Source organism: Cibotium barometz, chromosome 25, assembly GCF_041138505.1.
Source record: "Cibotium barometz isolate CiBa-2024 chromosome 25, ASM4113850v1, whole genome shotgun sequence".
In the NCBI taxonomy this organism is placed as follows: Eukaryota; Viridiplantae; Streptophyta; class Polypodiopsida; order Cyatheales; family Cibotiaceae; genus Cibotium; species Cibotium barometz.
In genome coordinates this window covers 48,332,150-48,355,466 of record NC_141070.1, presented here as the reverse complement: position 1 = coordinate 48,355,466, position 23,317 = coordinate 48,332,150, and the positions used below count along the sequence as shown (strand labels likewise).

The 23,317-nt window shown below is 46.8% G+C and overlaps 1 protein-coding gene across 1 annotated transcript; it reads right to left on the bottom strand.

Annotated features, from left to right (window-relative positions):
- Positions 1-11,348: 11,348 nt before the first annotated feature.
- On the bottom strand, positions 11,349-13,504 carry LOC147624661 (uncharacterized). The gene is made up of 4 exons (XM_086819859.1): positions 12,315-13,504; positions 12,180-12,208; positions 11,897-12,102; positions 11,349-11,783 (listed from the first exon to the last, which is right to left on the bottom strand). The coding sequence occupies exons 1-4, from the start codon at positions 13,502-13,504 to the stop codon at positions 11,349-11,351; spliced, it is 1,860 nt and encodes a 619-aa protein (XP_086675985.1).
- Between the last annotated feature and the right edge of the window lie 9,813 nt (positions 13,505-23,317).

Here is a 23,317-nt window from a genome sequence, read left to right as displayed (position 1 = left end):
CTCGAGTACATTATTAATACTTTGTGGGACCAAGTCATGGATTGGGTCTTTAGCTTGTTTCTCAGCCTCAAATTGAGCTTGTTTCTTAGCCTCATATTGAGCTTGTTCCTTTTGTACCCATTGTTGAAGTGCCTGAAAAGGAGCCTTCTCCACCTCTGCATTTGGGTATGGAGCTTCTTTTATTTGAGGCTCGGGAGTTGATGTGGACGAGCTCTATTAAATTACACGGGCACAGCAGAATAGAAACTGAACAAAGAATAGAGAGTACACAGCAAACTAGAGATGAACAAAATTTTCCTTCAATACTAATGTAGTACAGATGATGGCTTCGTCCACCCACAGTGGAGCTTAGATGGCAATCTAGATAGATACTAGGTGAAGAGCTACTAGCTGGAAGATCTCTACTGGAAGATCTGATTTGGTACAATGGATTGGGGAGGTTGCCTCTTTATAGCTATGAGGGTGGTAGTCAGATCAACGTAGTCGGTGTGGAACCAACCAGTCAACCTAGTCGGTGAAGCCGACTAGTCAACCTAGTTGGTGGAATTAACTAGTCGTCCATGGAATATTCAAGGAATATTCCCTATACCATCGGCTCAAGGGGCTCTTGCCCCACTGGGACCCAGTAAGAATAAGGAGCTCCCACACAATCACCTTTCTACCATCAACGGTCTCATTGATACACCTCATCTGACATGCAAGTCAGGATCCATCCAGTGTCTCGGGCTCACACATGGCTTCTCCTCATATGGGGGCCTTCAACTTGAGCACCTTGGACCACTGGTGGCTACCAGGAGGGTGGGGCATCGAGCATATCTAACACCCCCCTCAATGTCCACCCGTAGGTGAACTACCGTCTCGACCCAATGCCGAGTCTCTGAAGATGACCTTGAAGCTGATCCTTCTCGAGTGGCTTGGTGAAGATATCTGCCCCATTTTGCTCTGTTGGATAGTAGACCAATTCCACTATCCCATCCTCGATCAAATCATGCACATAGTGATACTGAATCTCTATATGTTTTGTGTGCACATGAAACACTAGATTTTTAGCAATGGCCATGCAACTTTGATTGTCGCACCTCAGCACAGTTGCCTCATCCTCTTGCACTCCCATGCGCCATAAGATCCTCAGCCACATTACTTCACAAGAAGCAAAACATGCTGCCTTGTACAGCCTTGGTAGAAGACAATGCCACTATTGGTTGTTTCTTACTGATCCAAGAGAAGATACCTGAGTCACAATGACCAGCCAAGGAAGTGCCCGTACCATAAGTGATGCCATAATCAAGAGTGCCCTTCACATACCTGAGCACCCGGATCCCTGCATTCCAATGATTCTCCCAGGGATTATTGGAGAACCTGCTCAAAATGCCAACAGCAAAACTGATGTCCGGTTTGGTGTTGCACAGATAGATGAGACTGCCGACCAACTTCCTGTACCTCTCGATGTCTGCTGGTGGTGAGGCATCCTTCATAGAAAGCCTCACATTTACCTCCATAGGTGTAGCTATCTCCTTGCACTCAGACATACCAAATGCCTTCAAGATCTCCCTTGCATATTTCTGCTGAGAGATGAAGATCTTGCCTGGCTCTTGCCAGACTTCAATCCCCAAATAGTAGTGCATCAAGCCTAAGTCTGTCATCTCAAACTATGTGCTCAACGCCTTTCTAGTCTACTGGATCATGTCTTCATAGTAACCTGTAAAATAAGGAGATCATCCACATATAGAACAATAATAGCAAATTTTCCACCTTTCCTGTACACATACAAGTTAGCATCTGAGGCACATCTTTTGAAGTTTAATTTATGAAAGAATTTGTCTATCCGTTAGTACCATGCTCTTGGGGCCTATTTCAGCCCGTACAGAGCCTTCTTTAGCTTACATACCTTGTTCTCAGAATGGGGGGCCTCAAAGACATGTGGCTGAGCCACGTACACCTCCTCCTCGAGGTCACCATTAAAGAATGTTGATTTAACATCCATTTGATAAACTGGCCACTTTTTATGAGCAGCCACCGATAGTACTATGCGAATAGTGGTCATTCTGGCGGTCGCAGCGAAAGATTCCTAAAAATCAAACCCTTCAACCTGCGAAAATCCTTGTGCAACCAATCTGGCTTTGTACTTTTCCAAAGTCCCATTGGCCTTGTACTTTACCTTCCAAACCCACTTGGTGCCAACAACCTTTCTGCTAGGTGGTCGATCTACCAGCTCCCAAGTTTCATTCTTCATGATGCTGTCATATTCTACTTGCATAGTGTTTTTCCAATCTCGGTCTACAAGTGCTTCCTCCAAACTCACAGGCTCCTTTCCTTTTGCAATAATCTCAACCATCAAGGCCATATTGACTATGTGAGCAGAAGCCCTCCTTTGCTCCTTGATTCTCTGAGACTGCCTTGGTCCATCTGCATGCTGCTCAACAGACATAGGCATCTGGTTATCATCGTCATAGAGCTATCTTACCCATTATGGCAATGGCTTTTCCGGTGGTGTAACAACAGGTTGGTGACTTATACCTTCATCATCTGATATTTCCTCCTCCTTTATAGCTCCTGGGACAGGTCCATAGTGAATTACCTCTTCACTTGATGAAGTGGAAGAGCTCTTCTCTGCCTCCACTGCATGTGGCTGCTCCTTGAACACCACATCGCAGCTCGCTACTATGATCTTATTTGCCTCTCAGTCATACAACTTACAAGTTTTCTTCTCATCACAATAGCCTAAGAAGGTACATTTGGTGCTTTTTGGTTGTAGCTTGTTTCTCTCTTTGTCTGGTACATGCGCATAGCATTCACACCCAAATGTTCTGAAGTGGAAGACAGATGGCTTCTTACCGCTGTAAGCCTCATGTGGTGTTTTACCTTTGAGTGCCTTTGTATAACTGTGATTAAGGATGTAAACCGCAGTATTGATAGCCTCAGCCCAAAAGTGGTTTGGCAGTCCAGCACCTTTCAACATACACCTCCCCATCTCCACGGTGGTCCGCATTCGGTGTTCAACAACCGAATTTTGCTGAGGCATATGTGGTGTCGTCATTTGTCGCTTGATCCCTTTGCTCTTTCAAAAATCTCCAAACTCTGTAGAAACAAACTCACCACCACCATCCGATTTGATTTTCTTCACTTTTCTCCCTATTTCATTTTCAACAAGCTGTAGCCATTCTTCCAATTTACCAAAAGCTTGAGCCTTTTCATGAAGAAAGTACACCCACATCTTCCTACTATACTCGTCGACAATCAATAAAAAATAGGAAGATCCCCCCAAGTCTTGTGTAGGCATCTTACCACACAAGTCAACATGCACCAACTCTAGAAGAGCGTTTGCTCTATTTTTGCTTTCTTGTGGGAATGCCTTTCTTTGTTGCTCACCCTTCATGCAAGCTTCACATGGTTCTTTGATTTTTGCCACTGTAGGTAAGTGAGCAACCATACCTTGCTTCTGCATCTCCTTCAGCACTGCAAATCCGATGCGACCGAATCTTTCGTGCCAAAGTCTGCTTGTGCCCACTCCAGCGGTGGCTGTGAGAGCACTTAGCTCATGTAGATTGTTCCTCCTTACTCCTTTGCCAACAAGATTGCCAGCACTATCCAAAATTTTTGCTCCTGTCTTGTTGAACCTCACCTCATGGTCAAGGTCAGTTATGGAAGCAACTGATAGCAAATTTCTCTTGATTTGTGGAACATACAACACATTAGATAGTCTCTTAACATCTCCATTTATAGAAACAAATGAAACCGTACCTATACCCCCAACTGGGCATTTTGCGTTATTTCCAACCATCATGGTGATGGGTTCCTGTAGAGGCTGCATGGAACAATATAGACCCTTCTTGCAGGTCATGTGATGGGAGGCACCACTATATAACACCCATGAATCAGTGGTTGACACTCCTTGAACTAAGAAACACTCTTCCTCAATGGCCAGAAATAGATCCAACTCTACTTCCGCTATGTTAGCTGTCTCTTTCCCCTTATCAATCTTCTTTAGGGTACCATTCTTTTCATCTGCTTTCTTGATCCGGCAATCTGCAATCACATGGCCCTTCTTCTTGTAGTAGAAGCATTCTCTCTGAAACTTCTTCTTTTCGCCCTTCTTTTTGTCACTAGTAGAGGACTCACCTTTGGTGGAGGAACCACCTTTGCCTTTCGCAGTGGTAGAGAACGTAGCATCCCCATTGCCGCCTCCATCTCGAGCTTTAAGCCTCAATTCCTCCTCTATAAGTAAAGCACAGAACTCCTCAAATGACAATGGTTGAGGTCTCAAGTGAGTGTTCACTGTTAAGTGCTGTTACCAGTCCATCAAATCTTGGTGGACATATCCGGAGACACTGCTGAGCTAGCTCTTAGCTAGTCTTTTGTATCCCAACACCAGCCATCTGGTCACGCAGATTTTTGATTTGGGTTATGAACGCCTCCGCTCTCTCCTTCATGAAACTTCTCAGCTGCTGCGAGCTGATTCTCCAGGTTCTGGATCCTTGTCTGATTCTGCATCTCATACTGACTCTTCAATATGTTCCAGGCCACAGTTGCCTTAGATTTATGTTGAATCAAGGTCAAAACACTATCACATGTAACCAGGGCACACAAAGCATCTGCATTCCTGCGTTTCCAAGCTTGTAGAAGGTCAGCATTAGGAGGTATCATACTCTCTGGATTTGTTGGGTCGGGGGTTCCTTATGGTTCTGGGTCAGTCCCCAGTACTGTCTGCAAAAGCTCATATGAATCCAGAATAGCAGTAATTTTAAACTTCCACAGAGTGTAGTTTGTACCATCTAGCTTGCCTTCAGTGAAGGCTGGTGGGCGAATCCTCAATGCCTCGATTGTTGGTGTAGCAGCAGCTGCTGAACTCGAGCCGCTTCCTGTTGAGCCGCTTCCTGTTGCCATCGTATGCTGTTGAAGCCCTTGCCTCTCTTTTATTCTTCGATCCTTAGAGCCACCTGGGCTCTGATACCATGTTAAATTACACAGCGCAGTGGAACAGAAACTGAACAAAGAATAGAGAGTACACAGCAAACTGGAGATGAATAAAACTTTCCTTCAATATTGATGTAGTACAGATGATGGCTCCATCCACCCATGCACTCCCACAGTGGAGCTTAGATGGTGATCTAGACAGTTACTAGGTGAAGAGCTACTAGCTGGAAGATCTCTGCTAGAAGATCTGATCTGGTACAATGGATTGGGGAGGTTGCCTCTTTATAGCTATGAGGGCAGAGTCGGATCAACATAGTCGGTGGAACCAACCAGTCAACCTAGTCAGTGAAGCCGACCAGTCAACCTTGTCGGTGGAACTGACTAGTCGTCCATGGAATATTAAAGGAATATTCCCTATACCGTTACCCCAGCAAGAATAAGGGGCTCTCACACAATCACCTTTTTACCATCAACGGTCTCATTGTTGATAGACCTCATCTGTAGACCTCATCTAACATGCAAGTCAGGATCCATGTAGTGTCTCGGGCTCACACATGGCTTCCCCTCATATGGGGGCCTTACAACTTGAGCACCTTGGACCACTGGTGGTTACTAGGAGGGTGGGGCATTGAGCATATCTAACAAGCTCGGCCGCTCATTGCTTGGCGGAGGTGGAGGCACTTGTGCTTTCTTTTTAAGAAGTCACTTTGGTTGGATTGAAATGTTAGGGTCCTTGGTGGCCTCTTTCTGTTGGCGTGTAATTACATTTACAGGTTGTGATATTACACTTTCCGGACCTAGACCTTGATGGTCCACCCCAATGATGCCGATTGGGACGCCTGGCTTAACCTCTGTTTGTTGTGGGACTTTATTTTTCATGGGACAATCCATACAGGCATGTCCTATGCCACAATCTTTGCAAGTGGTTGGAAAGTAGCGGGCTACCACGATGAGGGCACTCTACGATCCGATGATTTTATCCACAACCGTAGCACTTGATTGGTGCTCGATATGTGTTGGGACGTACTTGATTTGCATAAACTGCTATTAGACCCTTTGCACCTTCTACATAGTACATTGGGTACTCTGCTTTATACTCAAATGGCGAGTCTACTTCCTTGACTTGTAATTGATGTATTGGAACTGCCTGAGGAGCTGGATTTGGTGCTCTTGGATATGGTCGTGGATTCGGATTCCTAAGTAGTTGTGGAACTTGTGTCCGAACGGGAACAGGATTTAGCCTCGGAGCTGGGGGCGCTTGTGCAAGTGCCGATTGTCTGTACACTGGCATGGGTGCCGCTTGGTATTGTTGAGGTCGAGGTCACGTCATGGCTAGACAATAATGTATATGACCGCCTGTGCTAGGCTGGGCTACCAGTAAGCTGCGTGCATGTGCCACGGCTCCTCCTCCCTCATCCCATTGAATTATTATGATCTGCGCTCCAATGATTGAGAAGTTCTCCCATGGTAGCCATCTAATCACACTTCATGGCTAGACAATGATGTATATGACCGCCTATGCTAGTCTGGGCTACCAGATCCAACGGGTGGATTGTGTACATTTACTAGTGATAGGCACCCAGAGTCACACAAACTGACATAAGAAACAAAGGGGAAAAGACTAGGAGGGCAACAAGTCTAGCTATATAAAGGCCTTAAGGGCAGAGAAACAATTCATCGCACCCAGGAAAATCCCTCTCCTACCCCCTTCAACGCTCTCCAAGACCCCTTCCACCCGTATGATGAATCTTCTGCTGCAACCTCAATGCCCCTTCATAATGCTGGCTAAGTCATGGGATCCATTATTTGCGTTGGATCTCCCTCTTGCAACACTCCACCAGCCATAGTCATGACTAAGGGAGTTGCAGGATGGGGAGCCAAGGCAAATGGGTCATCGTCGTTCCGTCAGGCACTGGAAGTGAACTCAACTTGGTGATGAGCCTCTTGTAATTGAGCACAACCTTCGGCACTGGGGAAGGAGAACTCAAATTGGTGATGAGCTCACTAAGAGCATGTATTAGTGTGCTAGATCTCACCACCAGATTGAGTTCCTTGTCCACTGTTGAATGTTGTGCTCGATTGAGCTCACTGCCAAGTTGAGTTCTCTCTCCCAGTGCCTTGAAAGAAGTTGCTATGAAAAATGTTATGTTCAATTACAAGGTGCTCAAAATTGTAAGAATGTCCTATCTACAATAGCACTACGAGGTGCTCGTATTGTCCCTTGCATACGAGGTGCTCGTATTGTCCCTTGCATACGAGGCACCAAGTCAAAAGTGTAAGAAAGTGCTAAGAAGGGCAAAAAGTGACACCAGGTCCTGCCACAGCGGTGGTGTTGACAAGTGCTAAACGTGTTTAAAGAAGTGTCACAAAGAGAAAGTGCTAGTATCTTTGGATGTAATCTGTTTTGTTAAATGTTTGCTTCGGATATAATTTATTTTGTTTCAATTTCGATGTAATATTATTATTGCAAAAACTATCGAATGTAATTTCTTTTGTTTCAATTTCAATGTAGTACCATTATCGCCAAAACTATTGTTGCTACTCCTTCGATAGTGAAAGTGGCTCTAAAGAAGCACAAATGGCATATTTTTGCCCTCGTTTACATTTTACTACAACCATAGATATCGTTGCACAAGAAACTATTGAAAAAATTGTTGTTATTAGAGTACGTGAGCCACTTGGCTTCTGATCTTCCAGTACTACTTGGCCGTGCTCTTGATCCGGTGTACGTGAGCCACATGGCTTCTGATCTTCTAGTACTACTTGGCAATGGGATGGACCTTGCGCATGCATCAAACACTCTTATATCGGTGATACATGATGTTGTAGCCAGATCCTTTACCACGACATGGTCTACACGTGTCCCCCCAAAATCCTTGGTTTGATGATGAGTGCAGAGAGACGAGAGCCCACCTTACACGTGAGATAGCACTGGGACATGTGACTTCACCAAAGGCGCAACGGATCTCACACCGAGTGACACGATGTAAGAAACGGGCTTTTCTCATGCACATGATGGATGAGGTGATCAGATCCTTTCGCGGGGGAGATCCTACTATGGGATGGGGACTCTTATCAGAAGCAAAGTCACCCATTCCCATCATAGATCCCCCAGTCTGGCACACATATGCTTGCTCCCTATATGATGTCCCAAGTCAGGCACCACCTGATATGTCCTCTATGCCCAGGCCCACCACATGTCATTTGTTTACTCCACAAAATGTACGAGCTGGCCTTCTCCGGCTTCATAATCAACGATCACCAGATCATGAGGGACTACGCACTGATCATTTTGTGCATGGGCAAGAGATCCTGACCCAGGGCCTAAATTTGACGGCTGTTTTTCCTCTCAAGGGCCATTTTGCCTGTCAAAAAAGGTAGTTGAATAAAATTCCTGTCAAACGACAAGCCCAAGAAAAAAATTTGCCTGTCACCTCGACAAGCTATTCCAAATACTGCCAGTCAATTGAAATTTGACATGCTTAGTAATTATTACTAAATTTCCAATGGCCATGTGTGGGCACTAAATGATGCATTTATGGCAATTAAGTTTGGTTGTTCCAGCAAATACTGCTGCATGTGAGCGCAGATTTTCTCGCCAAAATTTCATCAAAAGTACCTCAAGATCTGGCTTACAACTAGACACTTTGGATGCTTTGATGTTTCTATCTATTGATGCACGTGGGGGTTCTTTGATTGACTGGGACGATGTGTTTGATATTTGGGGTAAAGCAAAAAAGAGGAGAGCTATGCCATTAGAGTGATTTTTGGATTGCACAACTTTGATGATTGTTCAAATTTTCAGTCTTTTGTTCGAGGTTTATTGTGATCTAGTGGTTTTTTTTTAATATCTTTTGATGATTAGGGATTTTGCACTGGCAAGATATGCATGAATGTGATTTTAAAGAGAGCCGGTCCGTAGGTTATTCTCTATTTTATGTGTTCTTTTTATGGTATCTGTGTTGATATAAATTTACCTGCTGTCATTTGACAAGAACTTTTTTGTTGAAACCTGTCAAGCGAAAGGCGGGAAAGAAAATTGCCTGTCATAAAAAATTTCATAGGCACCCGTCAAATTTAGGCCCTGTCCTGACCCCGATATTAGCACAGTTGTTCAACCATGCCGTATGCCATGGCTTCCCACCTAGCTGGAGCACCACCACCATAGTACCGATACACAAGGCAGAACACTCGGAACTATTGTACTCTTATGATTGGCCATACTTTGTAAGATATATGGGTCAGTACTAGAGAGGGAGATCAACAGCCACACAGAGGGTCACGGACAGTGGGCACTTGGGCAGGCAGGATTTTGGAGACAACACTCCACCCTGGATCATATTTTCACCCTGAGGGCTATTATTGAGGAGGCAAAGTCGAGGCATCAGAAAGTCTACACTTGCTTCATAGACTTTCGTAAGGCATTTGACACTGCCCCACGCTCTCGCCTAATCAGGAGGTTATAGGAGCTACATCTTCCAGTCATCATGATTTGGGGAGTCACGAGTCTATATGAGTCCGTCAGAGGGAGGATACACGCCCTAGGAGGCTTATCAGACTGGATTGAGAGCACCATCAGAGTAAAGCAAGGCTGCCCCCTATCACCAACTAGTTCTCTTCGGGCTCTATATCAACGAGATCACTTCTTTTGTCGATCGACTAGGCAAAGAGGGTTCACTCCTGGCTTGACATGATGGTGCAGATAATGTTGTATGCCGATGACATAGTCCTCATATCATCCTCAACAGAGGGGCTACAGAAACATCTAGAGGCTCTCGAGATGTTTTGCAGGGAGAGAGACTTGACAGTTAACCTTGGGAAGACCAAGGTTATGATCTTCAATACCTCACTAGTAGCAGTATCCTGTCACCATAGTTTCACATATTGGGGCGAGCCTGTGGAGATATTGTAGTCCTACACATATTTGGGGATCGTGTTCATTGGACCAGGTTTCACAATGATCCGGGTATGGCACGACTCACATGAGGATGTGGTGCTCTAGCCCGACTAGAGAGGCGATGCTTCCAGGCACACTTCCAGGACCCCCGCACAGGGTTAGCTGTTTGACACACTGGTGAGACCGACTGCCATGTATGCAGCACCTTTTTGGGGGAGTGATATTTCAACGATGGAGTGGAAGAGATTTGAGAGATTACAGGTGACCATGGGATCCAGGATGATTCGGATTAAACCCTTAGTCCCTCATTAGATTATACAGGCAAAGTTCACCACGACCCCCCTCCAGGTTGATTCCATCTTCCAGACGGTGACGTTCCTCCACAGAGTTTGGTCCTTACCCCAGTGGAGACTACCGAGGCTAGCATTAGAGTCCTCCAAGCGACTAGGAGAGAGTGATGTTGATACACCATGGTACACACGGATATCCACATGGTTCAGTAGTCATGGCATGGTACACTTCCTCCCTTTCAGTACAGCTTGGACGCACCACCCGAGATGATCCCATGAGATGAGATCAATTGTATCATACGGTTGGACCTCCTCCAAACACATAGAAAATGTTCCTCCGTCTCGATCTCCCCCATCTGGCATAGTGTGCAAGTCCTTTGCTCTCTAGGTATGCCTGCAGCTCTCCCTGCCTCAATCCGTAGCTGATGTGATGAGACTTGTAACTGACCAATGGCGATCCTCAGTGCATGTGAAACTCTCCTGTCCTCAAGATACTGAGGTCTGATGACAAGACTGTGCTCTGGGATCCTCAGGAAGTGATCATGGTAGAACTAGATCTTGGTGGAGAGCTTTTCTCCCCCCCAATGAGCTTCAAGGATGATATCATTGCCTCTTTCAGGAGGGACATGGCTTTGGCCCACTTACACGGCTGATACATTTTCACGATCAGGTCTGTGTTGGGTTCTACCTGCTTGAGATTCACCGACAGAGAGACACACTGATGTGAGGCCAGAGAGCAGCATGGGATGATGCCACAGGTCACCATTGATAGATCACATACTTTTTTCATAGACTTTGATGCATCTAAGTTAGCTAACGAGCGTAGCCGAATAGCAAATGCCAAATATGCCAAGGCAGTCATCCATGTTCAAACTTCAAACTCAAAGTTTCAAACTTCAATCCTAGATAAAAACAATGCAAGAAAGAAATGAGCCATGGTGTATGCTGAATATGTACAAACTACAAAGTTCAAATGCCAAACTTTAACTTCAAAGGTTGCAGGCTGCAGTCTGCAGGTTTCAATCATGATTCATGAATCAACAATCATAGATAATACTAAATAGACAAATCACATGACACAGAGTCTCAATGGTAAATGCTCATCATAAGTAAGCTCAAGAGTCAATAGTAAATAGTCAAACACAATCCGTGTCACATGTGACACACAGTACATACTACAAAATAAAGTAGAAAATAGAATCAGGAGTCAGGACTCAGGAGTCATCCTCCTCAGACGGAGACGACGACTACTCCTCATGGTCATCTCCATCCTCTGATGTCTCTGAGGAAGAAGACTCTGCCTCAGCTCCATAAATCTCAGGTTCTGTAGCCGTAGCACTCGTAGAAGCTCCATCTCTAGATGCATGCACTCGTGTGATACGAGCTGGTGCCATCAACTCCTCGTAAAGCATAGCATAGATGTCACGCTCCTCCTGAGGAATATCCGGTACATCCTTCACCAACTCTATGTCAATCTTGTCGACATTCACTTGGCGCGGCTCGATTGGATTGCCTTGTTGCTCAATTAGACGGAGGTTGCAATGACAATAAACCAACCGTTCTAATTGAGCACTGCTCAATTTGTTCCTCTTCTTTGTGTGGAAGAGAGCCCATGTGCTCCAGTTCCTCTCACAAGGCCCAGAGCTGCAATCTTGTGAGAGGACTCGCAATGCAAGGCGTTTCTGTCATAGAAAGGACATAAAACTTTGTAAGTAGTCATGATAAAGCACTAACCTCCCATTGCATCATGATTCATGGCTATTATTGATGTAACATTTGAATACTAAACACTTACCAGTAATGGAGTACCAATCCCATATTTCTCCCACCATGAGACTGGCTGTAGCTGTGTCTCTCTTAGTAGTGCGGTGGGTCTTCCAAACACACGGCTCCCATTGCGATATACCAAGAGCTCATCCTCCAATTTTCTCAAGAGATTAATATCACCTCCTGTCCACCTCTGGTGTTGCCACCCTTCTTCCAACTCCTCGTTGTTGTGAACTGCTCCTCATTACGCCATAGAGGATGCAATATATGGGCAACCGAATGGATTGGTCTATGAAACCAATTCCATCTACGGTTCCAAACCTCCCTGATGTCCTGGACCCTATTCATAGACCAAGTCACGAATAATAACGATTCACCAACAACCAAAGCCAAATAAACCCGACAAGTACAAAACTGGAAAGACGTGCATATTGCATATTACATACCTCTGTGCTGATAGAACGGTGCACCGATTCAGGGCTTCTCCAATACGGTCCATGAACTCGTAAAGGAGACCAAGAGTGCTGCCCTCCATGTCTGTGATGCGAAGGACACTGTAAAGAGGCTGAGTGGCCTTCACAAGTGCTTTGACATCATCCCACCAACTCTCTCGCATCACAGCACGCACAAATGCCACTGCCTTGGGTTGCTCTCGATCCTCCCATGCCATCCACTCTCGTGACACAACTGTGCGGAGTAGCCCTTGCTGGACTCTCACTAGCCTCTCAATCACAATGAACATGTACGCAAACCTGGTCTTTGAGGGCTTGAGCAACTCTAGATCACTATGGGCACGGTACATGTAGAGGACTTTTAGCCTCTTGGTAACAAACCTCACCATGCTCCGAGCTATAGCAAAGATCTCAGAAATCCAAGGGATTTTAGCAACATCCTCTATCATGAGGTCAAGACTATGTGCTGCACAAGGAGTCCACACTATCTTTGGGAACTCATCCTCTAACATTCTGCCCATGGACACACAATTAGAGCCATTGTCAGTAATCACCTGCTGCACCACATGCTGAGCACTAATCTCTAACATTGTCTGGCGTATGTGTTGCCATATAAAGGCTCCTGTCACCACCGTCCCTGGAAGTGAAGCATCAATGGCACGCATAAACATTACGCCCTTGCAGGAGGACACCAAAATGTTATAAACATTCCTTTTCCGCATATCTATCCAACCATCACATAATATGGTGCATCCATATTTATGCCATGTTGCCTTCAAAGGCTCCATCTCAAGCTGTACAAGATCTTTCTCATCTCTCAAGTGCTTCTTGCATAAGGAGTCATATTTGGGACCCTCCCACTCATACCCAATGCGGCTAATGGCTCTCATGGTCTTCTTCCATCTTGGAGTGCGCACAATGTGAAATGACAAAGCACACTGAATAAACAACCTTGTCAATTCACGGGTGGCCTCAGCAACTGCTGCTTTCTGAAAACGAGCTTTAATGCTTGCACTCTTCAAAGAAGGCCTAATGGGCAAGGAAGACCTGTGGGCACAAGGAGCAGAGGTAGAACCTACAGCCGTTTGACTCTGCATCTCTTGTTCATCACCCACTCTAGCTCTTTTGGTGACATCCTCCTCCTCTTCCTGCATGTCATCATGGCTGCTTCCAAATCCTTTCATGGCTGCTTCTTGCTCTGTTCGATATCCGTAACGCCGCTACTGGCGTTACCACGAGAGGGGACGGCCTCTGGCTCACCACCCAGCCATAGAGGAAGAATGAGGATTGCCCCTCATCCCCCCCAGGCTATATAGTGTGTGGCCTGCCGTCCACACTAGCCTGGCCGCCCGTCCTCTCCCACTGAACCCCGGACATGGCCACCACAGGCATTACAGCCTACGTGACATTACCCCCCCCTTAAGAAGAGTTTTTGTCCTCGAAAACAAACTAGGGAAACCTTTTGGAAATTGCACTACGGCATTCCCAGGTAGCTACCTCCTCATCCCTATCTGTCCATTTAACAAGTACCTCCTGGTACACTTTATGTCGGGTCTGTCTATCACGATACTGTAGAATCCTTTCAGGTTCATGTGGTATCTTTGGTGGCTCTATCAAGTCCACCAAAATCTCTGGACAAACTGCGTTCTCTAACCCGTGAACTGATTTCTTCAGTTTACTGACATGGAAGACAGGATGGACTTGAGAACTCTCCGGTAACTCAAGTTTATATGCTACGTCCCCAATCTTCTTAAGGATTTTAAAAGGACCATAATATCTTGGAGAAAGTTTATTACACTTTTTCGTTTTCATGGTTTCTGACACCTTGAGGAATACAAAGTCACCTTTTGCAAAGGTCACCTTTCTTCGTCCTTTATCCGCATAAGTTTTAGCGCGATCCTGGGCGCTACGAATGCTCTCACGTGCGGCTTTGAGCATATCATTCATATCTTTGACAGATTGAATCTTCTCCTTTTCTAGGCCTACAACCATTGGAGATCTCGGCTGGAATCCATACATTAACATGAATGGTGTAAATCCAGTTGCTGAGTGTTTGGAGCTGTTATAGGCAAACTCCAGTAAGGGTAAGTACTCTTCAAAATTAGATTGCTTCTTACTAACATAAGAACGCAACATATCCTCTAGAATTTGGTTAACTCTTTCAGTTTGACCATCAGACTCCGGATGATCTGCCGTACTCATACTCAGAGTAGTATCCAGCTTTTTGAAGACTTCCCTCCAAAAATGACTGTTGAACTTTCTATCTCTATCCGACACTATATCTGCGGGCAGGCCATATAGCTTGTAGAGATGTTCAATAAAGAGTTTTGCTAACTCTAGCGTTTTAACAGTTTTCTTCGTGGCAATAAACTTTGCCATTTTAGTTAACCTGTCCACTACCACCTACACCGAGTCATTCCCTCGACTCGTCTTGGGTAAACCAGTAATGAAATCCATGGAAATGCTTTCCCATTTCCCTTGAGGAATCTCCAGCGGATGGAGTAGTCCTCCAACCTTAAGACGTTCATGTTTATTGACCTGGCACTTATTGCATTTCAACACATAAGTCTGGACGTCCTTAAACAAACTAGGCCAATAAAACTGTCTTTTTACTAGTGCATAGGTCTTCTGAATCCCGGGATGACCCGCACTTGGACTATCATGACTTTCTTTAAGAATTTGGGCTCGAAAGTCACCAATAGTTGGTACACATATTCTACCCTTGTAGAGTAAGTACCAAATCATCAATGGAGTAATTAGCATATTTCTCCCCCCGACGAAGTTTATCACTCCCCTTTGAAGCTGTGGCAGTCAAAGGTGATGAAGGGCCTACGTCAGAACTCTCCGGTTCTAAACTATACCCAGAAGACACGGCTAGTCTCTCCGGACTAACTCTCGCTTCCCTTCTCGTTGCACCTTCGGCCAGTCTCTCCGGACTAGCAATACGTGCCAACGAGGGAGGTGGTCGCGTCTGTGAAGAAGTGCGTACGCGTACAGTGCGCCAGACCTCTGTTAAAGATGGATTGTGCTCACATAAACCACATAGGGACTCCAAGAAATCATTCTTGAAGACTGTGAAACTAAGTTCATTAATTTGTGGCATGCGACTAAGTGCATCTGCCACCACGTTATACTTACCTTTTTGGTAACGTATTTGAAGGTCAAACTCCTGTAGAATCTCCGCCCACCGAGCTTTTCTGCCCTTCAGTTCATTTTGACTTGAAAGCCATTTCAGACTTTCATGGTCCGTCCGGACCTCAAAAGTAGCACCATATAAATAGTGTCTCCACTTTTTCAGTGCGTGAACTATCGCTAGTAACTCTCGCTCGTAAGCCGAGTAGTTACGCTGCGCACGATCTAACTTTTTACTCTCAAATGCAATTGGGCGTCCCTTTTGCATAAGTACGGTCCCAATGGTCTCATTACTAGCATCTGTTTCCAAAACAAACGGTTCATTTGGATCGACAATTGTCAAAACAGGTGCAGCTGCTACTACGGTCACCTTGAGCTTGTCAAAGCTCTTCTGTTGGGCGTCCCCCCAACTAATGTTTTTTGTTTTTGACCGTAACTGGTCAGTCAATGGGACTGCGATCTTCTCGTAGTCCTTCACATATTGTCGGTAGAACCGCGACATGCCAAGAAAAATCTGCAGTTCCTCGAGATTCTTCGGCGCTGGCCATTTAAGAATAGCCTCTATTTTTTCTGGCTCCATCCGCGTACCATCGGCGGATATAATATGGCCAAGGTAGTGAATTTCTGTTTCAAAAAATTCACATTTGCTTTTCTTTGCAAATAATTTGTGCTCTCGCAACAACTTGAACACTAGACGTAAATGCTCTATGTGTTCTTTCTGTGTCTTACTGTACACAAGAATATCATCTAGGAAAACTACTACGAATTTTCCCAGATATGGACGTAAAATACTGTCCATCAGCGTCATAAACGTCGCTGGAGCATTTGTTAGCCCAAATGGCATAACCAAAAACTCAAAATGCCCGAAACGGGTCCTAAATGCTGTCTTCGCAACATCTTCTGCTTTTATTCTAACCTGATGATACCCAAATCTCAGGTCTATTTTTGTGAAGTATCTCGATCCATAGAGTTGATCAAACAACTCATCCATGCGTGGCATTGGATACTTGTTCTTAATCGTTATCTGATTAAGAGCCCCATAGTCTATGCACATCCGCATAGATCCGTCTTTCTTCTTTACCAGAAGAATAGGCGATGCCCCCACGGACTTGAACTAGGTCGAATAAAGCCTTTGTTCAAATATTCCGTTAATTGTTTTTCCACCTCCTGTGCCTCGGAGTGGCTTAATCTATAAGCAGGTTTGCTTATAGGTTTTGATCCTGGCATAACTTCGATGCCATGGTCTCCTTCCCTAGATGGTGGTAAACCATCTGGTAAATCATCAGGAAAAACATCTTGAAATTCCTCTAATAAATTCGTTAAAGTATCTACGTACTTTTTCTTTAATGTCTCATTCACCTTGGATTTTTTCTTGTTTGAATCACATGCATGCCAAACAGGGTTTTCAAACAGTGGGTCTCGTCCAAGATTATTTTGTTTTTCTTGTTTGTCTACGCAAACATCATTTATCGTTTCATCTACGGAAACAGAATTCAAAAGAGGGTAACAAGCATATACCTCTGCTATCTGGTCTCTGCGGACCGCTGTACACAACTCCATGGAGGAAATAAGTGGTGTGGCAGGGACAGTACGGTCGCCCTGCAGGGTGATGACTCTACCTCCATGCTCAAAACATAGCGTATTATGTAAGTAATTCCGAGCTAGACTAGGGCCCAAGCCATACAGCCACTCCCTGCCTAGATATACGTCTGCTCTGGCTAAGTGCATGACCTGAAAGTCAAGCGGAGCCTCATAGTCCTGCATAGATAATGGGACCCCCAATACTACGGTACTCCATACCGTTTTGTCATATCCATTGGCTAGGCCAACAGTATACTCATGATCACTCCGGGTCTCAGTCAATCCCAACTTCTTGACTACATAACGAGTAGTTCAAGAAGTTGTGACTAGCTCCATCATCAATAAAAACTGTGACTCTACGGCCACCTATGGTGCCATACATGCGCACCATGTCATGCGGACCTACAGTAGGCTGCCACATCGCTGGTGTCACTGAACAAGCGTGATGCTCATCACAATGACACACTGTCACCTCTCTGAACTCTGCAGAACTGAGAGGGAGTCTCTGCACTGTATGCAATTGCCTAGAAGATTTACTCTTTTTTTTGGGCTCGTTGCCACTCGTGCTGGCTTTAGGCTTTGGACACTCAGCCTTCGTGTGTCCTACTTCATTGCAATTAAAGCAGCGATTTTCCTTTCGCGCTTTAATATATTGCTCTTTCTTTTGGTTTTCGGTGTCTCTTTTTTTCCTGGATGGTCGCGGTTTTTTAGACCAATGACCACCCTGTCCTTCTTGGTCCGCCCTATCCCCTTGTTTCTCACTGCGGAACCCTTTTCTTTTGAGGCCTGACCTCCTCTTTTCACTACCCTCGGCCTTGCTAGAACCACCGCGCGCACTACGGCGCTTGATGTCATCGAATATCTGTGCATATTGAATTGCCTCTGCTAAGTCCTTAGGCTGTAGGGGTTCTACGTACTCAAGGTAATCACCTTTGAGGCCTCTCTTAAAGCCTCGCAATGTCTGGAATGCATCGATTCCCTTTAGCTTGAGTACTATCTCCCTGTAGTTGTTGAGATGTACTGAGTTAGGGATTTGTTCTCCATCGAGCACTTGTCCCATAACTCCCAGCTTCTCTCTGCCTCATTAACAGGCAAAAATTCTTTTCGAAACATTGTTTCAAATTTCGTCCAAGTGGCAAGGCGAGTTGTCAGACTCATCCACCACTTGTACGCTTTGTCGGTTAAAGAGAGGCTAGCCTCTACTACTACGGGCTGTATACGGCTAGGCTGCTGTCGCAGCGCGTGCAAATCTGACCACTTCGCTAGAAACATATTGATTGAGTCCTTGTTTCTTTCCGCTTCCTCGCCACCAAAACTAGGCGGCTTTAAGTCTTTTAACAACGACGAAGCTGTCGCTACGGACGGCCCCGCAGGCGCATCGGCCTGTACTCCTGCAACCACTAGCGAGGCTACGCTCACCCGTGCCGCAGGAGCTCGGCTACCACGAGGAGTCGGAGTATTAGCCGAGGCGGCTGTCAGTGCATCTAACCGTGTGGAGATGCTCTGTAGCATCGTGACTAAATCAGCCTAGACTTTACCCATAGTGTTCAATTTGGCATTAAGATATTTAAACAGTCCACTAGAGAGCTTTGTCTCTGTGAGGACATCAGCAGGGTCCAGTAGGTCATAGTCATCGTCGTCATAATCCAAGAGGTCCTCCTCGGTCCCCTCGGCGACGTCAGTGTTCATGTCCTCTGGCTCATCGGCCAGAAAGGGGTCATCAGCCAATGCGGCGCTGCGGGCTTGCTGGGTCCTAGGACGGGGTCAATAGACGAGGAGGGCGCTGGCGGATCACGAGTGATCAATAAGCGCGCTCCGGACCGAACAACGATCGGGAGTGTACGGCCTGACAATTCGGTCGGGGTCAAACCCGCGACCGAGGGACAAGAGACTGGAAAAACCTAGAGAAGTAGAAGGCGGTGGGGACACACTACGCCTAGCAGACATTTTTAATTCTTGCAAAAAATAATGCGAGAACTCGAAAATTACTAAAAAAAATGCTAATAAAAATGAGCAGTGGTGGAGAGAGAATAATAGTCACCCCCCTTTACGGTCGCTTGTCGAATTGTTGTGCATTGCGGGCCTCTACCAGGATGCTTCCGGGGATGCTCCGATCCACGAGAAAAATGCCTGCAACTCATAACAAGAAGTTAAATGATCGAGAGGTGTCTTGTCGGGATTATTTCTTGCGGGGATGATTCAGCTCCCTAGCCGAGAGAGAAAGGGGTTTTGAATTTTCTAATTTTTAATTTCCAATCAATGAATAATGAAAATTAAATTTTTTTAAAAAATAATTGTGTTTTTTTTTGTTTTTTTTTCTCAGGCCGTTAGTGGCCGGCTCTGCTGGCTGGCCGTCTGTCGTCGCCGGCTGTTTGGTGGCCGCCGTTGGCTGGCCGACGCCGGCGCCGCTGGCCGCCCATGGCTAGCCTGGCTGGCTGGCCGCCGCCAACGCACAACTGCAGCCCATTTTCTAGGGGAGCACAATGGCTAACAGCGCCACCAGTAACGCTCCCATATTGGGCATGACAGGAACTCAAGGCCAACAGACGAGGCTAACACACATGAGCAATAGCGACGACCCACCGGACAACTTAAGGCCCGCTACCCCGACCTTGTATCCCCTGCATCCACACAAAATGTGGTGACCTTGTGGTCTCCTGCGCCTCACTCGTCTCACTGTGGTCTCCTGCGCCTCACTCGTCTCACTGTGGTCTCCTGCGCCTCTTCGTTTTTTTGCAAGACAATCCCTTCGTTTTTTGCAAGGCAATCCCCCCCCCCTTCGCACAACACCACCACACCGTATACAGTGAGGTCGTGGGCTGGCTGGTCTTCGCCCCACACATACGAGCTTCAACCTTTTTTTGCCATTCCACCCCCCACACACAGCGTGTGTTTCCAATGTTTTCGTGGGGCTGGTCTGCGTCCCTCCACTTCAACACACGTTTCAAATTTTTTTCACATCCATTCACGGCGAGTATTTCGCAGCCATTCAACGCAGAAAACAAAAGAAAAACAACCAAAAATTTTCTTACCTGCGATGCTGTGTGTGTCGGGGAGAGAGAGAGTGAGAGAGAGAGAGAAAGAGTTCTTCCCTTCAAAAGTCTTGGCCCTCCTTCCTCCACACACTCCCTTGTGGAGATAAGGGTGAGGAGATTGTGGATGAAAACCATCGAGTGGGCTCCGGTCCCCCGTTCGCGCACGACTCTCACGATCCCTTCGAACCATGCTCTGATACCAGTGTTAGATATCCGTAACGCCGCTACGGGCGTTACCACGAGAGGGGACGGCCTCTGGCTCACCACCCAGCCATAGAGGAAGAATGAGGATTGCTCCTCATCCCCCAGGCTATATAGTGTGTGGCCTCCTGTCCACACTAGCCTGGCCGCCCATGACTCCGCATGGGCGTCCTCTCCCACTGAACCCCGGACATGGCCATCCGGTCTGCCGTCGGTCACCACAGGCATTACAGCCTACGTGACATGCTCCCTCCTCCATTGTAGAAGAGAGGCTTTGATATCCTGGGGCACTTTATCACAAGCACCAATGCCTTTGCCTTTTAGACCTGAAAAATGAGCCTTTATCCTGTTTGCAGATCCACCTGAGACCTTATCACAATACTTGCACTTCCATTTTTCAGTGCCTGAACCCCCATACTTGCCCATGGGAATGACATGAGTCCACATTGAATCTCTAGCACGAGGCATTTTGGAAGCCTGGAAGGATGTTGCCCAAATTTCAAGTTTTGAAATTGGTGCAAAAATCAAGCAAAAATATGAAAACAGACAAGTACCAACCTTGCTAGCACGGTGCACAGGTCCCGAGGGGGCGGGTGGCGGAGAAATCACACGAACGAAGACAAGCGTGGGGAAGGACAGTCAACTTTCTCCTCTGTACTATGCACGGCGTGTTTTTTTTGCTCTCTGGAAAGCGACTGAATCGACTGATATGACCCGCCTTAAATAACATTAAAAAATAAAAAGCCAAGTTTGAAACGCGTTTCAAACTCCCAGACGTTTGAAATGTTTGAAACGGGTCTGGGAGTTTGAAACGCGTTTCAAACTCCCAGACGTTTGAAATGTTTGAAACGGGTCTGCTAAAGTTTGAAACGCGTTTCATAGCAACTATGCTCTGTCACGTAGGCTGTAATGCCTGTGACCGACGGCAGACCGGATGGCTATATCCGGGGTTCAGTGGGAGAGGACGCCCATGCGGAGTCATGGGCGGCCAGGCTAGTGTGGACGGCAGGTCACACACTATATAGCTTGGGGGATGAGGGGCAATCCTCATTCTTCCTCTATGGCTGGGTGGTGAGCCAGAGGCCGTCCCCTCTTGTGGTAATGCCCGTAGCGGCGTTACGGGAATGTAACACTGGTATCAGAGCGTGGTTCGAGGGAATCGTGAGAGCCCGCGCGTGAACGGGGGACCGGAGCCCACTCGATGGTTTTCATCCACAATCTCCTTATCCTTATCTCGAATGGAGGGTGTGGAGGGAGACAGCCATGGAAGAATGGAGGGGAAGAACTCTCTCTCTCTCGATCTCTCTCCCCGACACACACAGTGCAAGCGAATTGGAGGTAAGCAATTTGAGCTTTTCTTTTTGCTGCGTTGAATGGCTACGAATGACCTCTCCGTTGAATGGTTGAGAAAGAATTGAAACCTGTATAGAAATGGGGGGGGGGCGCACTGCGCAGACAAACCCCACGGAATTAACAAAAAAAAACGCGTGTGTGGGGGGGGGCGAAGACCACCAGCCCACAAAGCACGGGTCCTGCTTTGAGGTGGGGCGAAGATCGAAGGTGTTCGAAGGGGGGCGGGCGAAGACCAGCCCCACCATTGCAAATATGGGCTTGCTTGTCCAAAGGCCAAGGATCCTCACTGAATAGAACTGACCCGCAGCAGCAGCAGACGCGTCTGAGGGGCGTAGAGCCCAAGCTTTTGTGTGGGCGAAATCTGCGTCAGCTTGCGGAGGCGTACGTGATGGAGGGCGTCGGTGGCGTCAAACCAGGGCCAGGCCAGCCTTAGGCACCCAGGCGGCGGCCAGCCCAGGCGGCCTAGGCGGCCAGCCAGCCAGCCAGCGGCGGCCAGCGGCGGCGCCGGCCAGCGGCGGCGGCCAGCCAAGGGCGGCCGGCCAGGCGGCGATGGCGGCAAAGCAACCCAGCCACCAGCCCAACCAAACGCTGCAGGCACCAGCGGCAGCCAAAAAAAAAAAAAGGGGTTAAAAAAAACCCATTTGTTTTTTTAATATATTTTTAATTATTCATTTTTATGAATAATAAAACTATAGGCGGCCAGCCCTTGATACCGCATTAGGCATGCCTAGCGCACACCTGGCAACGGGCGGCCAACCTGGACACTCCCCACGGGCGGGCGGCCACGCCCGAAGCGGCGAGGGCCGGCCCGGCCCGTACTTTATTTTATTTTATTTATTTATTTTTTTTAAACCAAAAAAAAAACACAAAACAATGGTACACCCCACGCAAACAAACCCAACACGGTCGTCGTGCCGTGTGGCCGTAGTGCCTGTTTCCACGAGAGAGACCCACCGCACACGACCGTAGCGTCGCGTGCTAAGAGAGAGACAAGTCCCACGGCCGTAGTGCCGAATCCTTCGGAGAAAGCCGTTCTATGGCCGTTGTGCCTAGTGAACACGTCTATGACCGTAGCCCGCGAGAATATGCACAATGCCTGCATCCTCCAATGTTTGGTACAAGTTGTGGACGCATTGGTAGAGTCCAACCCAATCGTGCCGTAGTGCACATGCTTTGCATTCATGGTGTAGTAGACGAATATATGTGCCGTAGCACACTAACCCCCCACCAACACTTGGAGTTATATCTTTGGGAGAAGTGTGGCACAGTCGTGCCGTAGTGCACCTGGCCATTTGTGGCATAACGCACTTGCTCGTGCGGTGCACGTACGTCTAAGGGTGCCGTAGCGTGCCCATGTCTGCTGAACCATTGACAGTCTTGCACACACGTCATGTCATGGCGTGCACATGTTGGTGTCACGTCGTGAGTGCACTCATACCCACATTGTGCCGTAGTGCACTAGAATTTTTTTTAAGGTGGCAAGAGGGAAATCGATGGTAATGTTCTCGCGTAGTTCGAGAAGTATTCGTTGACAATACATAAATACATGATATAAATTCTCTCTGTTAGTGGTTTAACCATGTGGTTTACCACAAAGTAATATGAGAGAAGATCAGACACATTGTTCTTGTTGAAAGTCCACAAGAAGAAGTTCGTGGCTCCAATGTGCTTAGACCCAATGAAAAATGTCTACTT

What these genes read in the sequence shown, in the direction of transcription:
- LOC147624661 (XM_086819859.1), bottom strand. Translation starts at nt 13,504, where the DNA reads ATGAAAGGATTTGGAAGCAGCCATGATGACATGCAGGAAGAGGAGGAG. An exon ending in CATCAGGGAGGTTTGGAACC is followed by an intron (nt 12,103 to 12,179) that starts GTAGATGGAATT and finishes AATGAGGAGCAG; the next exon opens with TTCACAACAACGAGGAGTTG. An exon ending in GGATTGGTACTCCATTACTG is followed by an intron (nt 11,784 to 11,896) that starts GTAAGTGTTTAG and finishes TTTCTATGACAG; the next exon opens with AAACGCCTTGCATTGCGAGT.